The 22818-nt window shown below is 45.6% G+C and overlaps 1 protein-coding gene and 1 long non-coding RNA gene across 4 annotated transcripts in view; one reads left to right on the plus strand and one right to left on the minus strand.

Moving 5' to 3' along the window:
* SLC38A10 (solute carrier family 38 member 10) overlaps positions 1-10697 on the minus strand; it is a 298179-nt gene extending 287482 nt beyond the window's left edge. For all 3 annotated transcript variants that reach the window (XM_063961107.1, XM_063961106.1, XM_063961105.1), the window contains exons 1-2: positions 10181-10697; positions 8216-8333 (exon numbers count right to left, since the gene is read on the minus strand). In XM_063961107.1, the coding sequence (XP_063817177.1) occupies positions 8216-8333; positions 10181-10270 (208 nt within the window). In that variant the 5' untranslated portion in view covers positions 10271-10697. The remainder of the gene's footprint in view (positions 1-8215; positions 8334-10180) is intronic.
* A 537-nt stretch (positions 10698-11234) lies between these two features.
* LOC135056217 (uncharacterized) lies at positions 11235-17352 on the plus strand. Its single transcript, XR_010243926.1, has 2 exons — positions 11235-11609; positions 16233-17352. It is a non-coding gene; the product is annotated as an uncharacterized LOC135056217 (long non-coding RNA).
* Positions 17353-22818: the final 5466 nt, after the last annotated feature.

Raw genomic sequence — 22818 nt, forward strand, 5'->3', positions numbered from 1 at the left:
CTAGAGTGTGCTACAAGAACCAGAGCAATAAAACAGGCAGGAAAGAGGAAATGCAAGGGTTGTGACAGGGTGCTAGAATGAACAATAACTGATGTAAGCACGTTAATGATTCAGAGCAACATCAATAATACAAATCTAGAGTAATAAGCAGAGATTGGAACGACTAGTAAGGAGCCGTCACAAAGAAATGTTTCAAGTAATGAAAAAATGGAAAAAAGGTGGAGCCCAGTAAAGAGCAATTGTATATAAAGAGATAAAGAATACCTATTCTTACTTGTGACATCACAGAATTATTCAGTATTCATGACCCTCAACGTAATTTCAGATTTGTCATGTTTGTGGCGAGCTCAAATGCAAATCAGGTTATCCTGCCAATGACACCATATACAGTAACAAAGCAGTCAGCGACTGCAAACTCATCCAGTCAAATTCACTCAATCCCAATAGGTTTTCATTTCTGATGATACATTTACTGGTTGTCGAAAGTTTTGTAGGTAGCAGGACAGAGAACCACAATTTGAGGATTCAAAAGTTGGATTCTTTATTTTGGCTGATTTAACAAGCAGCCGCTGTAATGACTTCTTAAGAGAAAATAAAACCCAATAACTTTGCATTGAATACATAAGAAGAAACCTGAACGTTACATACACATTATGCACCTGAGATACTGAGGTACAGAAGAAAATAAGATTTTACTTACCGATAAATCTATTTCTCGTAGTCCGTAGTGGATGCTGGGGACTCCGTCAGGACCATGGGGATTAGCGGCTCCGCAGGAGACAGGGCACAAAAATAAAGCTTTAGGATCAGGTGGTGTGCACTGGCTCCTCCCCCTATGACCCTCCTCCAAGCCTCAGTTAGGATACTGTGCCCGGACGAGCGTACACAATAAGGAAGGGTTTTGAATCCCGGGTAAGACTCATACCAGCCACACCAATCACACCGTACAACTTGTGATCTGAACCCAGTCAACAGTATGACAACGTAGGAGCCTCTGAACAGACGGCTCACAACAAGAACAACCCGATTTTTTTGTAACAATAACTATGTACAAGTATTGCAGACAATCCGCACTTGGGATGGGCGCCCAGCATCCACTACGGACTACGAGAAATAGATTTATCGGTAAGTAAAATCTTATTTTCTCTAACGTCCTAGTGGATGCTGGGGACTCCGTCAGGACCATGGGGATTATACCAAAGCTCCCAAACGGGCGGGAGAGTGCGGATGACTCTGCAGCATCGAATGAGAGAACTCCAGGTCCTCTTTAGCCAGGGTATCAAATTTGTAGAATTTTACAAACGTGTACTCCCCCGACCACGTAGCTGCTCGGCAGAGTTGTAATGCCGAGACCCCTCGGGCAGCCGCCCAGGATGAGCCCACCTTCCTTGTGGAATGGGCAAGTTGAATTGTGCTACAAATCCAACGAGCAATCGTCTGCTTAGAAGCAGGAGCACCCAGCTTGTTGGGTGCATACAGTATAAACAGCGAGTCAGATTTTCTGACTCCAGCCGTCCTTGAAATATATATTTTCAATGCCCTGACAACGTCCAGCAACTTGGAATCCTCCAAATCGCTAGTAGCCGCAGGCACCACAATAGGCTGGTTCAGGTGAAACGCTGACACCACCTTAGGCAGAAAATGAGGACGCGTCCGCAGTTCTGTCCTGTCCGAATGGAAAATCAGATATGGGCTTTTATACGATAAAGCCGCCAATTCTGACACTCTCCTGGCTGAAGCCAGGGCCAGTAGCATGGTTACTTTCCATGTAAGATATTTCAAATCTGCCGATTTGAGTGGCTCAAACCAATGGGATTTGAGAAAATCCAAAACTACATTAAGGTCCCACGGAGCCACTGGGGGCACAACCGGGGGCTGTATATGTAGTACTCCTTTTACAAAAGTCTGGACTTCAGGAACTGAAGCCAATTCTTTCTGGAAGAAAATCGACAGGGCCGAAATTTGAACCTTAATGGACCCCAACTTGAGGCCCATAGACAATCCTGTTTGCAGGAAATGTAGGAATCGACCCAATTGAAATTCCTCCGTGGGGGCCTTCCTGGCCTCACACCACGCAACATATTTTCTCCAAATGCGGTGATAATGTTGTGCAGTCACCTCCTTCCTGGCTTTAACCAGTGTAGGAATGACCTCTTCTGGAATGCCTTTTTCCCTTAGAATTCGGCGTTCAACCGCCACGCCGTCAAACGCAGCCGCGGTAAGTCTTGAAATAGACACGGTCCCTGCTGAATCAGGTCCCGTCTTAGAGGTAGAGGCCACGGATTTTCCGTGAGCATCTCCTGAAGTTCCGGGTACCAAGTTCTTCTTGGCCAATCCGGAGCCACGAGTATCGTTCTTACTCCCCTTTGCCGTATAATTCTCAGTACTTTGGGTATGAGAGGCAGAGGAGGAAACACATACACTGACTGGAACACCCACGGTGTTACCAGAGCGTCCACAGCTATTGCCTGAGGGTCTCTTGACCTGGCGCAATACCTGTCCAGTTTTTTGTTGAGGCGAGACGCCATCATATCCACCTTTGGTTTTTCCCAACGGTTCACAATCATGTGGAAGACTTCTGGATGAAGTCCCCACTCTCCCGGGTGTAGATCGTGTCTGCTGAGGAAGTCTGCTTCCCAGTTGTCCACTCCCGGAATGAATACTGCTGACAGTGCTATCACATGATCTTCCGCCCAGCGAAGAATCCTTGCAGCTTCTGCCATTGCTCTCCTGCTTCTTGTGCCGCCCTGTCTGTTTACGTGGGCGACTGCCGTGATGTTGTCCGACTGGATCAACACCGGCTGACCCTGAAGCAGGGGTTTTGCCAGGCTTAGAGCATTGTAAATCGCTCTTAGCTCCAGTATATTTATGTGAAGAGACATCTCCAGGCTTGACCATACTCCCTGGAAGTTTCTTCCCTGTGTGACCGCTCCCCAGCCTCTCAGACTGGCATCCGTGGTCACCAGGACCCAGTCCTGTATGCCGAATCTGCGGCCTTCTAACAGATGAGCACTCTGCAACCACCACAGAAGAGACACCCTTGTCCGTGGCGATAAGGTTATCCGCTGATGCATCTGCAGATGCGATCCGGACCATTTGTCCAGCAGATCCCACTGAAAAGTTCGTGCGTGGAATCTGCCGAATGGGATTGCTTCGTAAGAAGCCACCATCTTTCCCAGGACTCTTGTGCATTGATGCACAGACACTTTTCCTGGTTTTAGGAGGTTCCTGACAAGTTCGGATAACTCCCTGGCTTTCTCCTCCGGAAGAAACACCTTTTTCTGAACCGTGTCCAGAATCATTCCCAGGAACAGCAGACGTGTTGTCGGGGTCAACTGAGATTTTGGAAAATTCAGAATCCACCCGTGTTGTTGCAGCACTACTTGGGTTAGTGCTACTCCGTCCTCCAGCTGTTCTCTGGACCTTGCCCTTATCAGGAGATCGTCCAAGTAAGGGATAATTAATACGCCTCTTCTTCGCAGAAGAATCATCATTTCGGCCATTACCTTGGTAAAGACCCGAGGTGCCGTGGACAATCCAAACGGCAGCGTCTGAAACTGATAATGACAGTTTTGCACCACGAACCTGAGGTACCCTTGATGTGAAGGGCAAATTGGGACATGCAGGTAAGCATCTTTTATGTCCAGGGACACCATAAAGTCCCCTTCTTCCAGATTCGCTATCACTGCTCTGAGTGATTCCATCTTGAACTTGAATTTTCGTATGTACAGGTTCAAAGATTTCAGATTTAGAATAGGTCTTACCGAGCCGTCCGGCTTCGGTACCACAAATAGCGTGGAGTAATACCCCTTTTCCTGTTGTAGGAGGGGTACCTTGACTATCACCTGCTGAGAAAACAGCTTGGGGGGAGACTTCTCGAATTCCAACCTGTAACCCTGAGATACTACCTGCAGGATCCAGGGGTCCACCTGTGAGCAAGCCCACTGCGCACTGAAATTCTTGAGTCGACCCCCCACCGTTCCTGAGTCCGCTTGTAAAGCCCCAGCGTCATGCTGAGGGCTTTGCAGAACCCGCGGAGGGCTTCTGTTCCTGGGAAGGAGCTGCTTGCTGCCCTCTCTTACCCTTTCCTCTGCCTCGGGGCAGATATGACTGTCCTTTTGCCCGCTTCTTATAGGACCGAAAGGACTGCGGCTGAAAAGACGGTGTCTTTTTCTGTTGGGAGGGGGTCTGAGGTAAAAAGGTGGATTTCCCGGCAGTTGCCGTGGCCACCAAATCCGATTGGCAGATATGGACATCGCACTTACTCTCGATGCCAGAGTGCAAATATCCCTCTGAGCATCTCGCATATAAAGAAAAGCATCCTTTAATTGCTCTAAAGTCTGTAAAATACTGTCCCTATCCAGGGTATCAATATTTTCAGTCAGGGAATCCGACCAGATCACCCCAGCACTGCACATCCAGGCTGAGGCGATGGCTGGTCGCAGTATAACACCAGTATGTGTGTATATACTTTTTAGGGTAGTTTCCAGCCTCCTATCAGCTGGATCCTTGAGGGCGGCCGTATCAGGAGACGGTAACGCCACTTGTTTTGATAAGCGTGTGAGCGCCTTATCCACCTTAGGGGGTGTTTCCCAGCGCGCCCTAACCTCTGGCGGGAAAGGGTATAATGCCAATAACTTTTTTGAAATTAGCACTTTTCTATCTGGGTTAACCCACGCTTCATCACATACATCATTCAATTTCTCTGATTCAGGAAAAACTACAGGTAGTTTTTTCACCCCCCACATAATACCCCTTTTTGTGGTACTTGTAGTATCAGAGATATGCAAAGCCTCCTTCATTGCCGTGATCATATAACGTGTGGCCCTACTGGAAAATACGTTTGTTTCTTCGCCGTCGACACTAGATTCAGTGTCCGTGTCTGGGTCTGTGTCGACCGACTGAGGTAAAGGGCGTTTTACAGCCCCTGACGGTGTCTGAGACGCCTGGGCAGGTACTAACTGGTTTTCCGGCCGTCTCATGTCGTCAACTGATTTTTGTAATGTGCTGACATTATCACGTAATTCCATAAACAAAGCCATCCATTCCGGTGTCGACTCCCTGGGGGGTGACATCACCATTACCGGTAATTGCTCTGCCTCCACACCAACATCGTCCTCATACATGTCGACACACACGTACCGACACACAGCAGACACACAGGGAATGCTCTATTGAAGACAGGACCCCACTAGCCCTTTGGGGAGACAGAGGGAGAGTTTGCCAGCACACACCCAAGCGCTATAATATATATGGGAACAACCCTATATAAGTGTTGTATCCTTATAGCAGCTTAAATATAGTAATATCGCCAAAAAAAGTGCCCCCCCCTCTCTGTTTTACCCTGTTTCTGTAGTGCAGTGCAGGGGAGAGTCCTGGGAGCCTTCCTCACAGCGGAGCTGAGCAGGAAAATGGCGCTGTGTGCGGAGGAGAATAAGCCCCGCCCCCTATTTCGGCGGGCTCTTCTCCGGAGTTTGTGAGATCTGGCAGGGGTTAAATACATCCATATAGCCTCAAGGGCTATATGTGATGTATTTTTTAGCCATAAAAAGGTATTATACATTGCTGCCCAGGGCGCCCCCCCAGCGCCCTGCACCCTCCGTGACCGCTGTGTGAAGTGTGCTGACAACAATGGCGCACAGCTGCAGTGCTGTGCGCTACCTCAGGAAGACTGAAAAGTCTTCTGCCGCCTGCTTCTGGACCTCTTCCATCTTCGGCATCTGCAAGGGGGGTCGGCGGCGCGGCTCCGGGACCGGACTCCATGGCTGGGCCTGTGTTCGATCCCTCTGGAGCTAATGGTGTCCAGTAGCCTAAGAAGCCAATCCATCCTGCACGCAGGTGAGTTGACTTCTCTCCCCTAAGTCCCTCGATGCAGTGAGCCTGTTGCCAGCAGGACTCACTGAAAATAAAAAACCTAAAAACTTTTTCTAAGCAGCTCTTTAGGAGAGCCACCTAGATTGCACCCTGCTCGGACGGGCACAAAAACCTAACTGAGGCTTGGAGGAGGGTCATAGGGGGAGGAGCCAGTGCACACCACCTGATCCTAAAGCTTTATTTTTGTGCCCTGTCTCCTGCGGAGCCGCTAATCCCCATGGTCCTGACGGAGTCCCCAGCATCCACTAGGACGTTAGAGAAAATGAAATCAGTCTGCAACACCCCAACCAGCATAACTACAGGAGTGCAACTGATTATCAAACAGTTGGCTCTATGCTCCAATAGACTTTACATATATAAAACAGACCAAAATAATATTTGCCCCTGAGAAAATCAAAAATAAATTTGGTGCAGTCTCCAAGGCAGGCTTTTTCAACCAGTGTGCCGCGACCAGTTGCAAGGTGTGCCACGGATCCAGAGCAGCTTCCTGCACCTTGAACTGTTGGCCCGGGCTCTTCTTAGAGGATCAGTCATGCTCTGGCCATGACCTATGCCTTGAAAACGATGTGATATCATAGGTCATAGCCGCCGCGTCTCACCACCCAGCCAGCCCACCCGCCTGCATACACATCTTTCCTTGCCCACCCACACCCACCCGACCACCCGCTGTACAGTATTCGCAGAACTCCACTATGAACAGCCCCCGCAACTGAGGGACAGGGAGGAGGACAGCTGATAATATTTGTTATTTTATTTCTCCTGTGGAGAATAATAGAATTTCAATAGGATTTATGTGGGGAGAATAAGAATTTATGGGGGGAACAATGTGAATAATTCATGTGGGGAGCAATAGGATTTATATGGGGAGCAATGTGATTGTTTTTTCTGTGTAGGCTAATGTATGTGTGGATTTTTATTTATTTTTTTACTGTGAGGGCCAATGTGTGTGTTTTGTTTTTTTCTGTGGGGAACCGATAGTGTGCCTTGGCAATTTTAAAATATTGTTCGGTGTGCCGCGAGTAAAAAAAGGTTGAAAAATCACTGCTCTAAGAGCTACATGTAATAGCCTCCGAGCTGACGGATGCGTGAGACTTTAGAGTTGATTGCAGCAGCAAATTTGTTAGCAGTTGGGCAAAACCATGTGCAGTGCAGGCGGGGGGGGGGGAGCAGATATAACGTGCGGAGAGAGTTAGTTTTGGGTGGGGTGTGTTCAAACTGAAATCTAATTTGCAGTGTAAAAATAAAGCAGCCTGCACAGAAACAAAATAACCCACCCATATCTAACTCTCTCTGCAAATCTTGTATCTGCCACACCTGCAGTGCACATGGTTTTGCCCAACTGCTAACAAATTTGCTGCTGCAATCAACTCTGAATTACCCCCTTTGTGAGAGTCTGCCCATTTTTCTAAAGCAGCAGTCATTTATAAGGCAAAACCAGGTTGGTTTTACCTTGTATATGATTGCTACTTTAGAAAAAACGGGCAGACTCGCACAAAGTCCTGCACCTCAGGCAACTCAGCGGCTATTACATTCAGACCCAAATCTGTGATCACCTTACTCTTAAAACTCAGTTATCCTGTACAATGAGCATAACTGTATGAGGATTAGCAGTCTCCAATTAAGAAGAGTAACAAAACTGGAATGGAGGCAAGGGTCCTTCAGTAGGCATCACATGCCAGTAAGCAGGCTGCTTCACTGATACCCACACCATGTCGTCTTTGGATATCCCTGCACAGCTCCAGTTATACTGGGTTGCAAAGGACTCCACTGCACCAGGTATTCAAGCACTAAAGGGTGACAACAGTAGGTCTGAGATAGGGACAATCCTTTTTTTACCACTGGCCAGGGTAATGTAAACATCTTGAGAACCTATTACATGTCTCTAATTGCTCAAAATGAGCCAGTAAAAAAAAAAAAAAAAAAAAGATTAAAATAGCAAAATTAAAATTTTTAAAAAATAAAGCAGTGATCTGTAAAGAATCATTTTTCCTTGCACAATGGCTGCAAAGTGGCCCACACAAAAATATTGACCAGTAATAAGCCAATCAAACTCTGATGGATCAACTTGCTGAATATAGGACCACAACTTGCCTGTGTAGTCACCTGCAACCAGCATTAACAAGTACATGTAAGGGTCAAATGGGCATGTCTGTCTAAATTAGCCAACTGTATAAATTAGAACCAGAATGGAAATTGATTCTACTTAAGAACAGTAAAGCATCATTTATCTTATAGGTTTAAACCCCTTATATTGAAATGTATGAATGAAACAGGATTACATTCAGACTACATCAACTAGAATTTTAATTTGAGCTGTTTTTCAGACAAAAATGATTCTTACCAAGACCAGCATATGTCCTGCGCTTGGTCAGACTAGCTGATTTTACAAGGAATGTGCAGGATTGGTGCGTCATCCAGCAACATAACATAAGGAGCAGCGTACCCAATACAAGGCCACACTGCAAGAAAAAACAAAACAAAAACAAAAAACACAGATTAGTATCTTTTTACTTTGAGAACAATAAGCACAAATCTAGCACGACATTCTGGCCACAATAAAGAGAAACATTTAGCACAGACGGAAAAAAAAACAAAAAAAACATTTGTGAGTATATTATATTTTGCTCATTTAATTCATTGTCTAATAAAGCATGTGGCAAATAGCACATAATCCATGTGTACACCATGCTCACTAGTTGGAATATGGCATTTATATCTAGGATTGTAACCTATACCAATGTGTGTTATATTCACATATTATCCCATTTTATCACTTTGGGATATTGCTCAACCACTGCTCTGCAAAAGACCAATGTCTTAATTCCCACGGATCTATCCATCTATAGTGCCACTTTCTTTCTTTATTACCAGTTATTTATATAGCGCACACATATTCCGCAGCGCTTTACAGAGAATATTTGGCCATTCACATCAGTCCCTGCCCCAATGGAGTTTACAATCTATATTCCCTATCACATGCACACACAGACCCATTCACACTACTGTTCATTTTGTTGGGAGCCAATTAACCTACCAGTATATTTTTGGATTGTGGGAGGAAACCGGAGTACCCAGAGGAAACCCACGCAAGTACGGGGAGAATATACAAACTCCACACAGTTACGCCCATGGTGGGAATCGAACCCATGACCTCAGTGCTGTGAGGCAGTAATGCTAACCATTATACCATCTGTACTGCCCAACTATAGTGCCACCTATAAAATACTTCTCCACATACAGAGTCTCCATCAACCTCCAAAGATTTTAAATCCACCTGATGGAGGTTTAATAATCTACTAATCTATGTCCTCCAACCCTTGTCTACACGGACTAGAGAGTCAATAGTTCGACATGCATTAGGTCAACAGGGTTAAAAGGTCGACATGAGCAAAAAGGTTGACAGGTTCAAAAGTTCGACAAGTTTTACCTTTTTTTCAACTTTTTAATACTTTACCATCCAGGCAAACCACGATTGGGAATAGTAACCTGTGCCAAGTGCGGCGGTAGTGGAGTGAGGCACCTTGTCCGAAACATGGCGAGCAAAGCGGTAGACTAATCGTGGTCAAAGACTGTGAAATGGACAAATTTATGCCAAAAACACCAAAACATTGTGGCGGCCTTTTTTGTGTCTATCATTTTCATGTTGACCTTTTACCTACAATCATGTAGGGTCAACCTATTGACTGTCTATCTAGATACTGTAGATCAGGCATGTGGTGGCCCTCCAGCTGTTGTGAAACTACAAGTCCCAGCATACTTTGCCAGCATACCTTCCACTAATCAGCTGGTAAAGCATGCTGGGGGGACTTGTAGTTTCAAAACAGCTGGATGACCATGAGTTTGACATGCCTGCTGTAGATCTAATAGTCCACACCAATTGCAAAGAACAGAATAAAGGAACATTCAGTGTTCATTACTGTGTCTCAAGACATCTGTTTGCCACTATATATACACACACACACAAATATAGTCTCCAATACCTTGAAATAAAAAACTCCTGGGCTAAATTAAATGGTTAAAAAAAAAATATGGGGGTGGTGGATTATACAAATGTTTTGCCCATCATTATTTTTTTAATTCAACTATAAAATGTGGAAAATAGAGCAAAATGTGAAATGGATCCCGTTGGGAGGTCAGGCTGTGCTACATCATTTACAGTGCAAGTGTAGTTTCTATGAAATTTACTATACATGTTGTAAATACCTGGACAGAAAAACACAGCCACAAATAGGTGCTAAAAGATAACCGACAACGGGGTAGATTACAGAAGTAATTATATCACACAATATCAGCTCAGAATAATTACCTGTTTAAAACAAAACGGCATGGTTAACACACTAACACCAACAATGCTGTTTACAACATTCATGACAAGTCCCCAGTAGGAAGCCGCCATATTTGTGATCAGAAAAACAAACAAAAAAAAATCTCAGTTCTGTACAGTTTGTATATGTTGTTTATATTCAACAATTCCAAAAAGTAAATATTTTTTTTTTAAAAAATGGGAAAAAATGGTTTTAGATTGGCTGTTAAAAAGGTAATTTGCACAAAAAGTCTTGATTAGAAAAATGAATTAAAAAAAAAAAAAAAAGGAGAAAAGAATGATTTTGTAGCTACAAGGCTGGAAATAGTGAATAAGGAGTGAAGGCTTCAAATAGATTTTACGAGCTACAGCTGGCGATCTCCGTAGTGGGCCTGGAGTATCCCAAAGGTGAGCCCTGGTAACTGGCCCAGACTAATGCACCAGCTTCCCATTGGGCGCATGTTACATTGGAGCCCCTGATCCTGGGAGAAACTCCCCACAGCTGCTAGGCTCTGGCCAGGAAAGTGCTGTTACACTCCGGAACGGTATTTATTTACAGGTTATAGGGGCAAGAGGGCAGATTCCTCCTGTCATGCGCCCGCAGGTAGGGGGTCCGGCTGAGGCTCCGGGGACCAATAAAAGAGGATGCGACCGGCCGGTTCTGTCACAACATTCCGGGCTGGTAAATGACGTGTCCCTGGTGCACCGGATGACGTGGCGGCGTCAGAACTCCGGGAATGGCAGCGCGTCCACTTAACGGGACCGGGGGGCAAACGAGAGTCACCGTCCTCTAATAAGTGCCGATAGACATCCTTAGGTCACCATAAGCCGGTTCCCGGCGGTACCGGAGCAGCTGGCCGCCTAGCACTTCCGTATTTCGGTGGTATCTAGGTAATGACCAGAGAAACAGTAAAGGCGAGATAGAGCGGCTGCAGTCACAGATCGTCACCTGGCGGCTGGGAGGAGTGGCAGACATGAGTGCGGGAAATACGTAGTTCATGCGTTTACTGCATCTCCCAGGCCCCTTCATTAATGGTGTGACAGTTATATATATAGCTCTCGTTTTTTTCTGCTTTAATAAATTATTAGGAGTGCATGTTGCTGTCATTAAAGATGAGGTAAACCAGGCAGGTTACACAGTAATGTCCTGAATTCTTCCCTTAGAAACTGTATGGCCTGGTGTGTCTAGAAGATACCCAGGTTGCTCATACTACAGGGTCTCTTTGTCATTGGCTACTTCCTGCAGAGCACACTTTGGCTACTTCCTGCAGAGCACCATTGTACACCTTTCAGCATCTGTGGGGGCTGCTGAATGAGACCAGCTCCCAGGACTCCTTGATAGGCCATGTGAGACACCGTCACAAGAATGAACTCCATCTCATCACCTTCCCAGTGTTCCTACAGCTATCCAGCTACAAGTAGACTATGACAGGTACTTTGCCACCCAGTGAGACTGAAAGGGTTAAAGCTCGTCTCTGCTTCACATGTCATAGAATTGTTTGTGTTACAGAACTGTTTGTTCCAGCACATTTTTTGCTACTGTCCTTGTCTGTTATCTTTTTATACCGTGTGAATAACTTTTTCTATTTGGGTACAAACTTGCCCATATATGTACATCCTTCCACTGCGGCAGTTCCTAGCCAATCATGTTATGTTAGCCCCCTTTGTGTTCTGTCCAATTAGTTATTGACTTGGGATATACACGCCCTAAATCCTTTCTTTTATATACTTTTGTTAAACAATAAACAGTGTGAATCTTTACTGCTTGTGTTGTGCATGTTAATTGTAGCAAAAGGTTTACACTCACGGACGTCTAAGAGACTATCACATCGAGGGTTAAAGGAAAGAGGAGGAATCCTTTCAAGTGGGGGCTCCGTCCGTGATTCAGTTGGTCGTCCCCGGACGGTAAGATAGAGAATTTATTGTCTGTCTTTGCCGTACGGGATTGCGGTCATACACTGAAGCTGAATCCGTGTCAGTGTTCTGGGAACACGTGACCAAACATCTTTAATGTCTGGGACTTAAAGATACGTCTGAGAAGGGACCGGGGGTCCAAGCGCAATTCTCCAAAGACGTTAGTATCTGGGATACTTAAAATAGACCTGGGAGTCTATACATAACGTAGATTATACCTCGATTTGATTGTCTACTTATTATGTTATGGCCATAACAGATATTAGAGTATAAGTTTCATGTATTCAGCTTGACGGGTGGTAAGTGCACGTCTGTTGAATACCCTTATAACTTTCTTGCTTCCTATCACAATACGCTGCATTTCCAAGTCCCTGTACGAGTGGTGAGTAAACGTACAGATTATTACTATCAATTGTTTTTGTTAAAGTACTATGCAGATGATATTGTGATATTGTCAATAACTAATTAACTGGTTAGCTGATGCATGCATAGAAAGTTGTTGGAAATTGTGTTTTTACTATGGGCTCTGGTCAGCGTAAGAAAACTGTATACCCCCCTCCGAGACATGTAAAGAATACGTGGCCCGTAGTTCTACCTCTGATTATTATTTGATTGATCCCTGGGTGGATAATTTAGCAGGGTAGACAGAGAAAGCAGGACAGGACCCACTCCCACGGGAAGGCAGTAATTACCCTTTCTATATGGAGGATTAAAAATATCAGTTCCCAACAGCACAGAAAAAAGGAAGTGAGAAACTGTAAATCTTTGAAAACCCTCTCGCCTCCCCCTTACATTCCAATATATCCTGCGCTTAAAGACACAGATCTCTTAGCAGCAGTAACCCTTTCACACCAGATGGGATCGCCTCCAACTCCACTGCTAGAAAATGCGTCCACTAGCTCTATCCCTAACGCACCAGTAACCCAGAGTTTAGATAATAGTAAAACACTGTCCCAAGCCCGCCATTACCCCCGATGGCTGTATATCTTATTTGCGCAAAGCTTGCAAAGGACGCAGCTATACACATATGAAGGAAGTCTTTAAAACCCGTGCTTCTTTGCCTGTGCTTCTTTGCCTGTCGCTGTAGCTTGTAAACAGAAACCTTCATAGTCTGTTACTGAGTTTTGGAAAAGGTTTAAGGACTGCTGGACAGATGACGCTGGCTTACCTTTGCTTAACTCAGAAAGCTTACTCATTTCCACCTTCATTAACAACCTTCTACCTTCTGTCATAGTTTCTGTTAAGCAAAGCGTCTCTTCCTGGACTTCTGATAGTACGATAGATTTTAAAAAAACATCGGTATGAGAAAGAGGCTGCAGGGTGTTTTGATGTAAAGAAACCTGCACTCACTCATAACTATCAGAACTCCAGACGCTTTGACAGACAGAACCAACCCCGCAGTCAGGGAAAGATTCACCTCTGCTGCCACTTATTATAAATGGAAGTAAAGTTCCCTTTTTTGTGGACAGCGGTGCAACAACCAGTGTTTTGTGTTCTGACCTATATGATGGTGATTTGGAAAAGACTGCTCCTTCAATGGGAGTCAATGGGATACCCACCAATGCCTGACTTAGCTCAAGTAAACCCCGCTCTTTGGTCGGAAGGTCCATATGACACTGGCCTAATCTCATGCACACCATATAAGGCCAATCACAAACCCGACTCACAACCTGTTTATCAAAAGCAGTATCCCCTCTCACCAGAAAAGATAGAAGGTCTCCGCCCCATGATACAGCAATTCTTACAACAGGGTATTCTCAGACATATTGTATCACCATACTGTACTCCTGTGAACCCTGTTGCCAAAGCTGATGGCAGTATAAGATTTGTACAGGATCTCAGAGCGATCAATCAGTTAATTGTCCCAATTGCACCAATTGTTCCAGATGTAAACTCACTCATTTCTGCAATCCCTGCAGATGCTGCGTTCTTCTCTGTAATTGATTTGAAGAATGCCTTTTTCAGCATACCTGTAGATTCACAGACACAATTACTTTTTGCCTTTTCTTTTGAGGGTAAACAACTCACCTGGTGCAGATTATTGACGCACCTGTTGTCTCCAGGCCACATTGAGGCCCTGGCAACCTCACCATGGTTCAGTCCTGCTACAGTATGCAGATGATCTGCTGCTCTGTAGTCAAACTGAGGAGGCCTGCCGAGAGGATGGTGTTTCATTACTAAACTGGCTTTGTGAATGTGGACACAAGGTGTCCAAAACAAAAATGCAATGGTGTAAAAAGCATGTTGATTACTTAGGTTTTGTGCTCACTCAGGGAGAGAGGAAAATCAGTCCACAACGCATACAGTCTGTATTGGGCCTGGTCACCCCAACTACCCAGAAGGAACTACTGTCCTTCCTGGGTATGGTAAATTACTGCAGACAGTGGATATCTGATTGCTCCTATTATGATAACATTTTGAGACAAGCCACACTGAAGGACAAACCTAAAACTGTACAATGGTCACAAGAAATGTTAACTGCATATGAAAGTTTAAAATGTATGTTGATGAAAAGTCCGGCACTTGGCCTCCCCAATTATGTACTACCTTTCCATCTATATGCAAGGGACAATTGTAAAACCATGGCGGGGGTGCTCACACAGTTTCATGGAGGGAAGTTGCGCCCCGTGGCATTTTTTTTTTTTTCCAAAGTCATGCCAGTGTCTGTGCAAGGTATGCCTGCCTGCCTCAGGGCTTTGGCAGCCTGTGCAATGGTTGCAGAAATGGCCACTACCCTCACTTTAGGCCACATCACAGTACTCCACACCACACATGATGTCCTGGCAATACTTAAAGGCTTACACACACAGCACATGTCAGCACAACGCCTTAGTGGATATGAAGTACTCCTTTTGAGTAACCCTACCCTTACCATCAAGTACACTGCTAGTTCTTCTGGCCCTGCACCCATTCTCAATGCCCTTTTAGGCTTGAAAGGTCCCGAGGATGAACCACCCGACCTACATGACTGTGCTGCTTCCATTGAAGCTGAAACTTCTCCCAGACTTGACATGTCTCCCGTTCCCATACCAGGCGCAGACATAGTTTTTGTTGACGGCTCCTGTAGTAGGCCCAATGACAATACATACCAGGCTGGCTATGCCATTGTCACCCTCCCTGACACTGTGTTGGAAACCCTACCAATACCTTATCAGTCCGCGCAAGCTGCAGAACTCATTGCACTCACTAGAGCATGTCCCTCCCTTGACAACGTCCATCTGCTCACTCAAATTCAAGCTGCTGCGACTAATACTGATCTCTCCGACTGGACTTACCCAATTCTGCAGAAAAATCCTAAATCAGGATTAATCTGCAAAGAGGGGAAACCCTGTATACCCCAGTCCAGTGCCCCTTTGCTCATTGCCCATTACCATGGTGTTGGTCACCATAGTAAAGCCACAACACTCCTCCTACTAACCAATGATTTTTATGTTACTAATGCCAAATCACTTGTGGACCAGTATGTTAGCAGATGCATCACTTGCCTCAGGAACAACCCTAACAACCCTAATAAAGCTAAACACCAGCATCTTGAATACCCCACCACCCCTTTTACACACTTACAAATTGATTTTACCCATATCCCTGGTACAGGTAAACAAGAATATGCCCTGGTCATTGTAGATATGTTCTCTCGCTGGCCAGAAGTATTCCTAACTAAGTCAGAGGATGCCAAGACAGTAGCAAGAATCCTAACACAGAAAATCATCCCTAGATGGGGGTGCCCCCTGCAAATAAATAGTGATAAAGGCTCAGCCTTTACAGCCAAAATCACACAGGCCTTAGTAAAAGCTCTGCAGGTGGAGTGGAAGTTTCACATCCCGTACCACCTGCAGAGTTCAGGGGTCTAGGACCCTCAAAGACAAACTAAGGAAGGCCACAGGAGGTACCTTCCACAAATGGAAGCAGGTCCTTCCCATTATCCTAGCAGAAATCAGAATGACCCCACAGAAAACTCTAGGATACTCACCCTTTGAAATACTAATGGGTAGACCCTTCCCCACACCCTGGGCTAAGAAACCGTTGATGATACAGGAAGGAGATCTAGAACTTATAAGGGAAGAGTATGTCAGGGCCCTCATAACCAAACTTGATGAGATTGAACATGATGTCGCTTGTAAAAAACCCTCTGAATCCACAGGAACCAACACACCCTTTTAAGGTCGGAGACAGAGTAGTGGTGAAGATCCTCCCCCGCAGCAAGAGCCCAGGAGACTTCACCTATGGCCCAGAGGCGGAAGTCGTTGCTGTAACCCGAACCGCAGTCCTGACAGAAGAGAGTCCCACCTGGATCCATGCTTCCTGAGTAAAGAAAATTCCTAGACCAGACCTAGAGGAGGAAACAGGTGATTCCAGTGAGGTACGAACAGGGGCGGACAGCCCTGACCTCCCACCTAGCGAAGACAGAAGACCAGAGGAGGATGAAGAAAATGCCCCCTATCTTTACCCTGGGGACTATCTTGATAGCCCTACTGGCCCATTTTCCCCTCTCAATGACTGAGGTTGATATAACTCAGAATAAGGGAAACTGACACTATGGTATAACTCTTCCACCACATACACCGCAACCTACATACTAGATTATTTCCAATTCCCCCAACTAGCTGCTGTCCAAAAGTCTGTTGACTACCAGATCCGCGCTGACACCACAGACAACCTAAGCCCCGAGGTACCTTATATTTGCGTTACAGGCCATAACTGGGGAAATGATTGCAGCTCATGGTCCGCGGCTGCCTGGAACACAGGTACCCCATGGGGCTATAAGCCCGCTGAAGCCTTAGATGAAAAGGATAAACACGGAACATCATTAACTCAACGATTAACCCTTCTTAAAATGCCCAACAATTACTGCAACTCCCGCTCAGGCTAAAAATTGCGCCATTGGCGTGCAGAAAGACGTAAGCTTTGCAAGAATCATATAGTATAACAATAATGATTCTAAGAGGGGAATGAAAGGGTTAAAGCTCGTCTCTGCTTCACATGTCATAGAATTGTTTGTGTTACAGAACTGTTTGTTCCAGCACATTTTTTGCTACTGTCCTTGTCTGTTATCTTTTTATACCGTGTGAATAACTTTTTCTATTTGGGTACAAACTTGCCCATATATGTACATCCTTCCACTGCGGCAGTTCCTAGCCAATCATGTTATGTTAGCCCCCTTTGTGTTCTGTCCAATTAGTTATTGACTTGGGATATACACGCCCTAAATCCTTTCTTTTATATACTTTTGTTAAACAAACAATAAACAGTGTGAATCTTTACTGCTTGTGTTGTGCATGTTAATTGTAGCAAAAGGTTTACACTCACGGACGTCTAAGAGACTATCACATCGAGGGTTAAAGGAAAGAGGAGGAATCCTTTCAGAGACCCAGCAAAATCATTCTGTTGATGTCTCAGATCCCAGCCCAGGCAACATTACACACATCAACGCAATTAGGATGCACTCTAGGGTGGCATACTATATATTGGAGGCATTGTGGTGTGGTATACTATGTATTGGAGGCACTGTGGTTTGGCATACTATGTATTGGATCTGTGATGTTGCATACTATGTATTGGGGCACTGTGGTGCGGCATACTATATATTGGAGGCACTGCGGTGAGGTATACTATGTAATGGAGGCACTGGTGTGGCATACTATGCATGGGAGGCACTGATTTGTGGCATACTGTGTATTGGGGCACTGTGGTGTGGTACACTGTATTTGGGGCACTGTTGTGTGGCATACTGTGTATTGGGGCACTGTGGTGTGGTACACTGTAGTGGGGGCACTGTTGTGTGGCATACTGTGTATTGGGGCACTGTGGTGTGGCATACTATGTATTAAGTGCACTGTGGTATTTCATACTATATATTGGCTCTGTGGTGCGACATACTATGTATTGGAGGCACTGTGGTGTGGCATACTATGTATTGGGGCACTGTGGTATTGCATACTATGTACTGGAGGCACCGTGGTGTGGCATACTATGTATTGGGTGCACTGTGGTGTGGCATACTATATATTGGCTCTGTGGTGTAACATACTATGTATCAGAGGCACTGTGTGTGGCATACTATGTATTGGGTGCACTGTGGTGTTTCATACCAGGGGCGGATTGGCCCACCAGGACACCATGACAGATTCCGATGGGCCGGTTCCATATACCCCTTAGCCAGGCTGATTCACACTCAGGCTGGGCTGGCTCACACTGCTTCCAGTACTTGCAGTTCATTGAAACACAATCCGGAAGTTAGGCTAGAAAGGACTTCCGGGTTCCGCTAGCCGTGAAAAGGGGTGAACCTGTTCTACCAACGGGGGACCTGGAGAAAGTTAACCAGCCCAGCAGCATCCTCTCCCTGGCCCCAGCCAAAGGTCTCTTCAATGAGCCCGGCCCAGGAGCAGCAGCATAGCGATGGTCTGAGCCGGGTTCACTACACACGCTACCGCCTTAGCTCCCGCACTCTCGATGAACTGGCCAGAGCGGGGACCCAGCAGAGAGATTATTTTTAACTACATTATTTGCATTATCATGTTGGTTTAAGGGTTAGGGCGTCCCCAGTCACAGTGTATGGTTTGGGAACTGGAGAGGAGCAGGACGTACCATGCCAGCTGATCAGCAGCACTCACAGCCAGCCCTGGGACAATCCCTATAGCTGCCCAATGTCTGTCCATGGTGGTGGGCCTATTTATGTAATGCGGTGGCTATGTATGTAATTCGATGGCTACGTATGTAATGTAGTGACTACATATGTAATGTGGTGGCTACGTGTGTAATGTGGTGGCTATATATGTAATGTAGTGCTATTTGTATAATGAGGTGCTATACGTGTAATGTGGTGTTATTTGTATAATGCAGTGCTCTACGTGTAGTGCGATGACACATTTTGCATACGTCCTAGAGGATGCTGTGGTCCACTTCAGTACCATGGGGTATAGACGGTTCCGAAGGCGCCATGGGCACTTTAAGACTTTTCAAGGGTGTGAACTGGCTCCTCCCTCTATGCCCCTCCTCCAGACCTCAGTTTTAGAAATGTGCCCAGGCAAACTGGGTGCACTCCAGAGGAGCTCCTCTAAGTTTCTCTGAAATGACTTGTGTTAGGTTTTTTATTTTCAGGGAGAACTGCTGGCAACAGTCTCCCTGCTTCATGGGACTGAGGTGGCAGAAGTAGGAACCAACTTCCTAAAGAGTTTCATGGCTCTGCTTCTGGCTGACAGGACACCATTAGCTCCTGAAGGGAACTGAACGCTAGCCGTGCCTAGATGCTCACTCCCACAGCACGCCATCACCCCCTCACAGAGCCAGAAGTCAGAAGACAGGTGAGTGTTAGAAGACAGATCTTCAATCAAGAAAGTGACGGCTAAAGGTACCGCGTGGCTGGCGGGAGCGCAGCGCGCCATGTTGCCCACACATACACAGGCACTGCAGGGGGAGGGGGCGCCCTGGGCAGCATGAAACCTATGGAAACTGGCATAAATAAGGGGCATAAGTTGCTGAGGCACAGTCCTACCCCCGCCAGTATAAAAAATTACCTCATAAAAGCTGAGGAGAAACACGTCATTGAAGAGTTTAGCTTCCTCCTCGGTCAGCCAGCACACTGCTCAGCGCCATTTTCTCTCTCTCCTCAGGCTGCAGAGACAACGCTGGTCCTCCTCCACTACTGAACAAGTATCAGGATGCAAAACAGGGGGGCCACAGTTAATTTGGTGCTATATAATTGTGTGATTAACATTATAAAAGCGCTGCATGTCAGTGGGCATTTTGTGTTCACAGACATTGTGTTACTGGCGCTGGGTTGTGAACTGGCAAATCCTATCTGTGTCCCTCTGACAGATTTTACTGTGGGTCTGTCCCCTATAAGTCCTGGAGTGTCTGTGGTGTGGTTGTGCACGTGTGTGACATGTCTGTGGCAGGGAACTCTTCCTCTGTGGGAGACATGTTAGGGACACAGAGGTGTAATATGACACCAAGAGCCTGACTGGGTGAAAGGTTACATGATAGTGTGAATCATATCAGTAAGAGGTTGGACTGAATCTCATACAGAAAACTGAAAATAATCTGTTGAAGATGTGATTTTTAATAGTTCTGCCTTTCATCCACAGGGACACCTCTGGGTCACATACAAATTTGCACAAGTAGTAGAAACTGATACCGACACGGACTCTGATTCCTGTGTCGACACTAGTGATTCCAGGGGAATAGGTCCTAAGTTAGCAAAAAAGCATTCAAAACATGTTTTAGCTATAAAGGTGGTGTTAGAAGTTACGAAGCCCCCTCTTTTACCACAAGGAGAGGGTTTACTTTAGTAAAGAAGTAATGTAATTTTCCCTCCACCTCAGGAGTTGAACAGTCTCTTGGAGGGAGTCTGATTTAACCTGAAAAGAAATTTCAGATTCCCAAAAGAAATTCAGGCAGCTTATTTTTTTCCAAAAGGTGGGAGTCACCCCTCATTTTAGACAGGGCCCTGTCATAAAAGAGAAAAGGTGTTTCTCCCTGCGCCTGGAATGGCTTCACTTAAGGAGCCCGCAAGTGAGTGAGGTGATCTATTAATGTGGCCAATGGGACACTACTCAGGCCTACCATTGTCGTGCGTGGGTGAGTAGTGCTATTGAAAAGTTGTCCGAAAACCTGTCATTAGACATTGACACAATAGATGGAGACGAGATACTCCTAACGTTAGGTCATATTAAAGACACTGCTGCGTACGTACTAGAAACCATGAAATATATTGGTCTCTTGGGATCAAGAACCGCTACCATGGCAGTATTGGCTCGGAGGACGTTGTGGATTCGCCAGTGGAATGCTGATGCAGATTCCAAAAGAAATATGGAGGCTCTCCCGTATAAGGGTGAGGCCTTCTTTGGTGATGGGCCGGATGCGTTAGTCTCGGCGGCTACCGCAGTTAAGTCCACATTCTTGCCTTTTGCTCCTACACTGGCGAAAAAGACACATCACTCTCACATGCAGTCCTTTCGGCCCAACAAATACAAAAAGGCCAAAGGTTCCCCCTTTTTTGCAGGTAGGGGAAAAGGAAAGAAATCCGCAGCGTCTCCCGGATCGCAGGAGCAGAAGTCCACCACTGCTTCTGCCAAATCTGCTGCATGACGCTGGGGCTCCCTTGCGGGAGTCCGTTCGGGTGGGAGCACGTCTGAAACTTTTCAGTCAAATCTGGATTCAATCTGGCCTGGACCCATGGGTCTTACAAATAGTGTCCCATGGGTACAAACTAGAGTTTCAAGACGTCCCCCCCCCATGCCGATTTTTCAATTCGACCTTGCCAGCTTCTCTTCCAGAAAGAGAGGCAGTAACAACGGCAATTCAAAAATTATGTCAGGATCAGGTCATTGTCCTGGTACCCTTGTCACAGCTAGGAGAAGGTCTTTATTCAAGCTCTTCATAGTTCCGAAGCCGGACGGCTTGGTCATACCGATTTTAAACCTGAAAAATCTGAATCTCTACCTAAAAAGGTTCAAGTTCAAGATGGAATCCCTGAGGGTAGTGATTTCCAGTCTGGAGGAGGGGGACTTCATAGTGTCAGTAGACATAGAAACATAGAATTTGTCGGCAGATAAGAACCACTTGGCCCATCTAGTCTGCCCCCTTTTTTTTTTTTTATATATTATTTTTTATCTCTAACCTTATTTGATCCTTATTTCTTTGTAAGGATATCCTTATGTCTATCCCATGCATGTTTAAATTGCTCTACTGTCTTAGCCTCTACCACCTCTGATGGGAGGCTATTCCACTTGTCCACTACCCGTTCTGTGAAATAATTTTTCCGCAAATTTCCCCTGAACCCCCCCCCCACATAAAGGATGCTTACTTGTATGTTCCCATTTATCCTCCTCACCAAGCCGATCTGAGATTCGCAGTACAGGATTGCCATTACCAGTTCCAGACGTTGCCGTTCGGACTCTCCACGGCACCGAGGGTATTCACCAAGGTGATGGCAGAGATGATGGGCACTGTGGTATTGCATACTATGTACTGGAGGCACCGTGGTGTGGCATACTATGTATTGGGTGCACTGTGGTGTGGCATACTATATATTGGCGCTGTGGTGTAACATACTATGTATTAGAGTCACTGCAGTGTGGCATACTATGTATTGGGTGCACTGTGGTGTTTCATCCTATATATTGGATGCACTGTTGTGTGGCATACTATATATTGGCTCTGTGGTGCGGCATACTATGTATTAGAGGCACTGTGGTGTGGCATACTATGTATTGGGTGCACTGTGGTGTGGCATACTATGCATTGGATGCACTTTGGGGTGTCATACTATATATTGGCTCTGTGGTGCGGCATACTATGTATTGGAGGCACTGGTTTTGCATACTATGTATTGGGGGCACTGTGATATTGCATACTGTGTATTGGAGACACTGGTGTGGCATACTGTGTATTGGAGGCAATGTGGTGTGGCATACTGTGTATTGGGGGCTCTGTGGTATGGCATAATATGTATTTGAGTCACTGGTGTGGCATACTATGTACAGGAGCCAATTTGTTGAACCCTGATTTAAAGTGCTTTATATACCCTTAATCCAAATACACAGATATTAGTATACTGTTGACAAATATAAAATCTAGTTAAATGTGACAAAATATAAAATAAGTATAGTGATAGTGAAAAAGTTTGTTAATATATATATCGTATAAGCCGACTTTTTCAGCACTTTTTTTGTGTGCTGAAAAAGCCACCTCGGCTTATACTCGAGTCAGCGTTAGGAGGGACACGG

This window comes from Pseudophryne corroboree, chromosome 3 (genome assembly GCF_028390025.1).
Source record: "Pseudophryne corroboree isolate aPseCor3 chromosome 3, aPseCor3.hap2, whole genome shotgun sequence".
NCBI lineage: Eukaryota > Metazoa > Chordata > Amphibia > Anura > Myobatrachidae > Pseudophryne > Pseudophryne corroboree.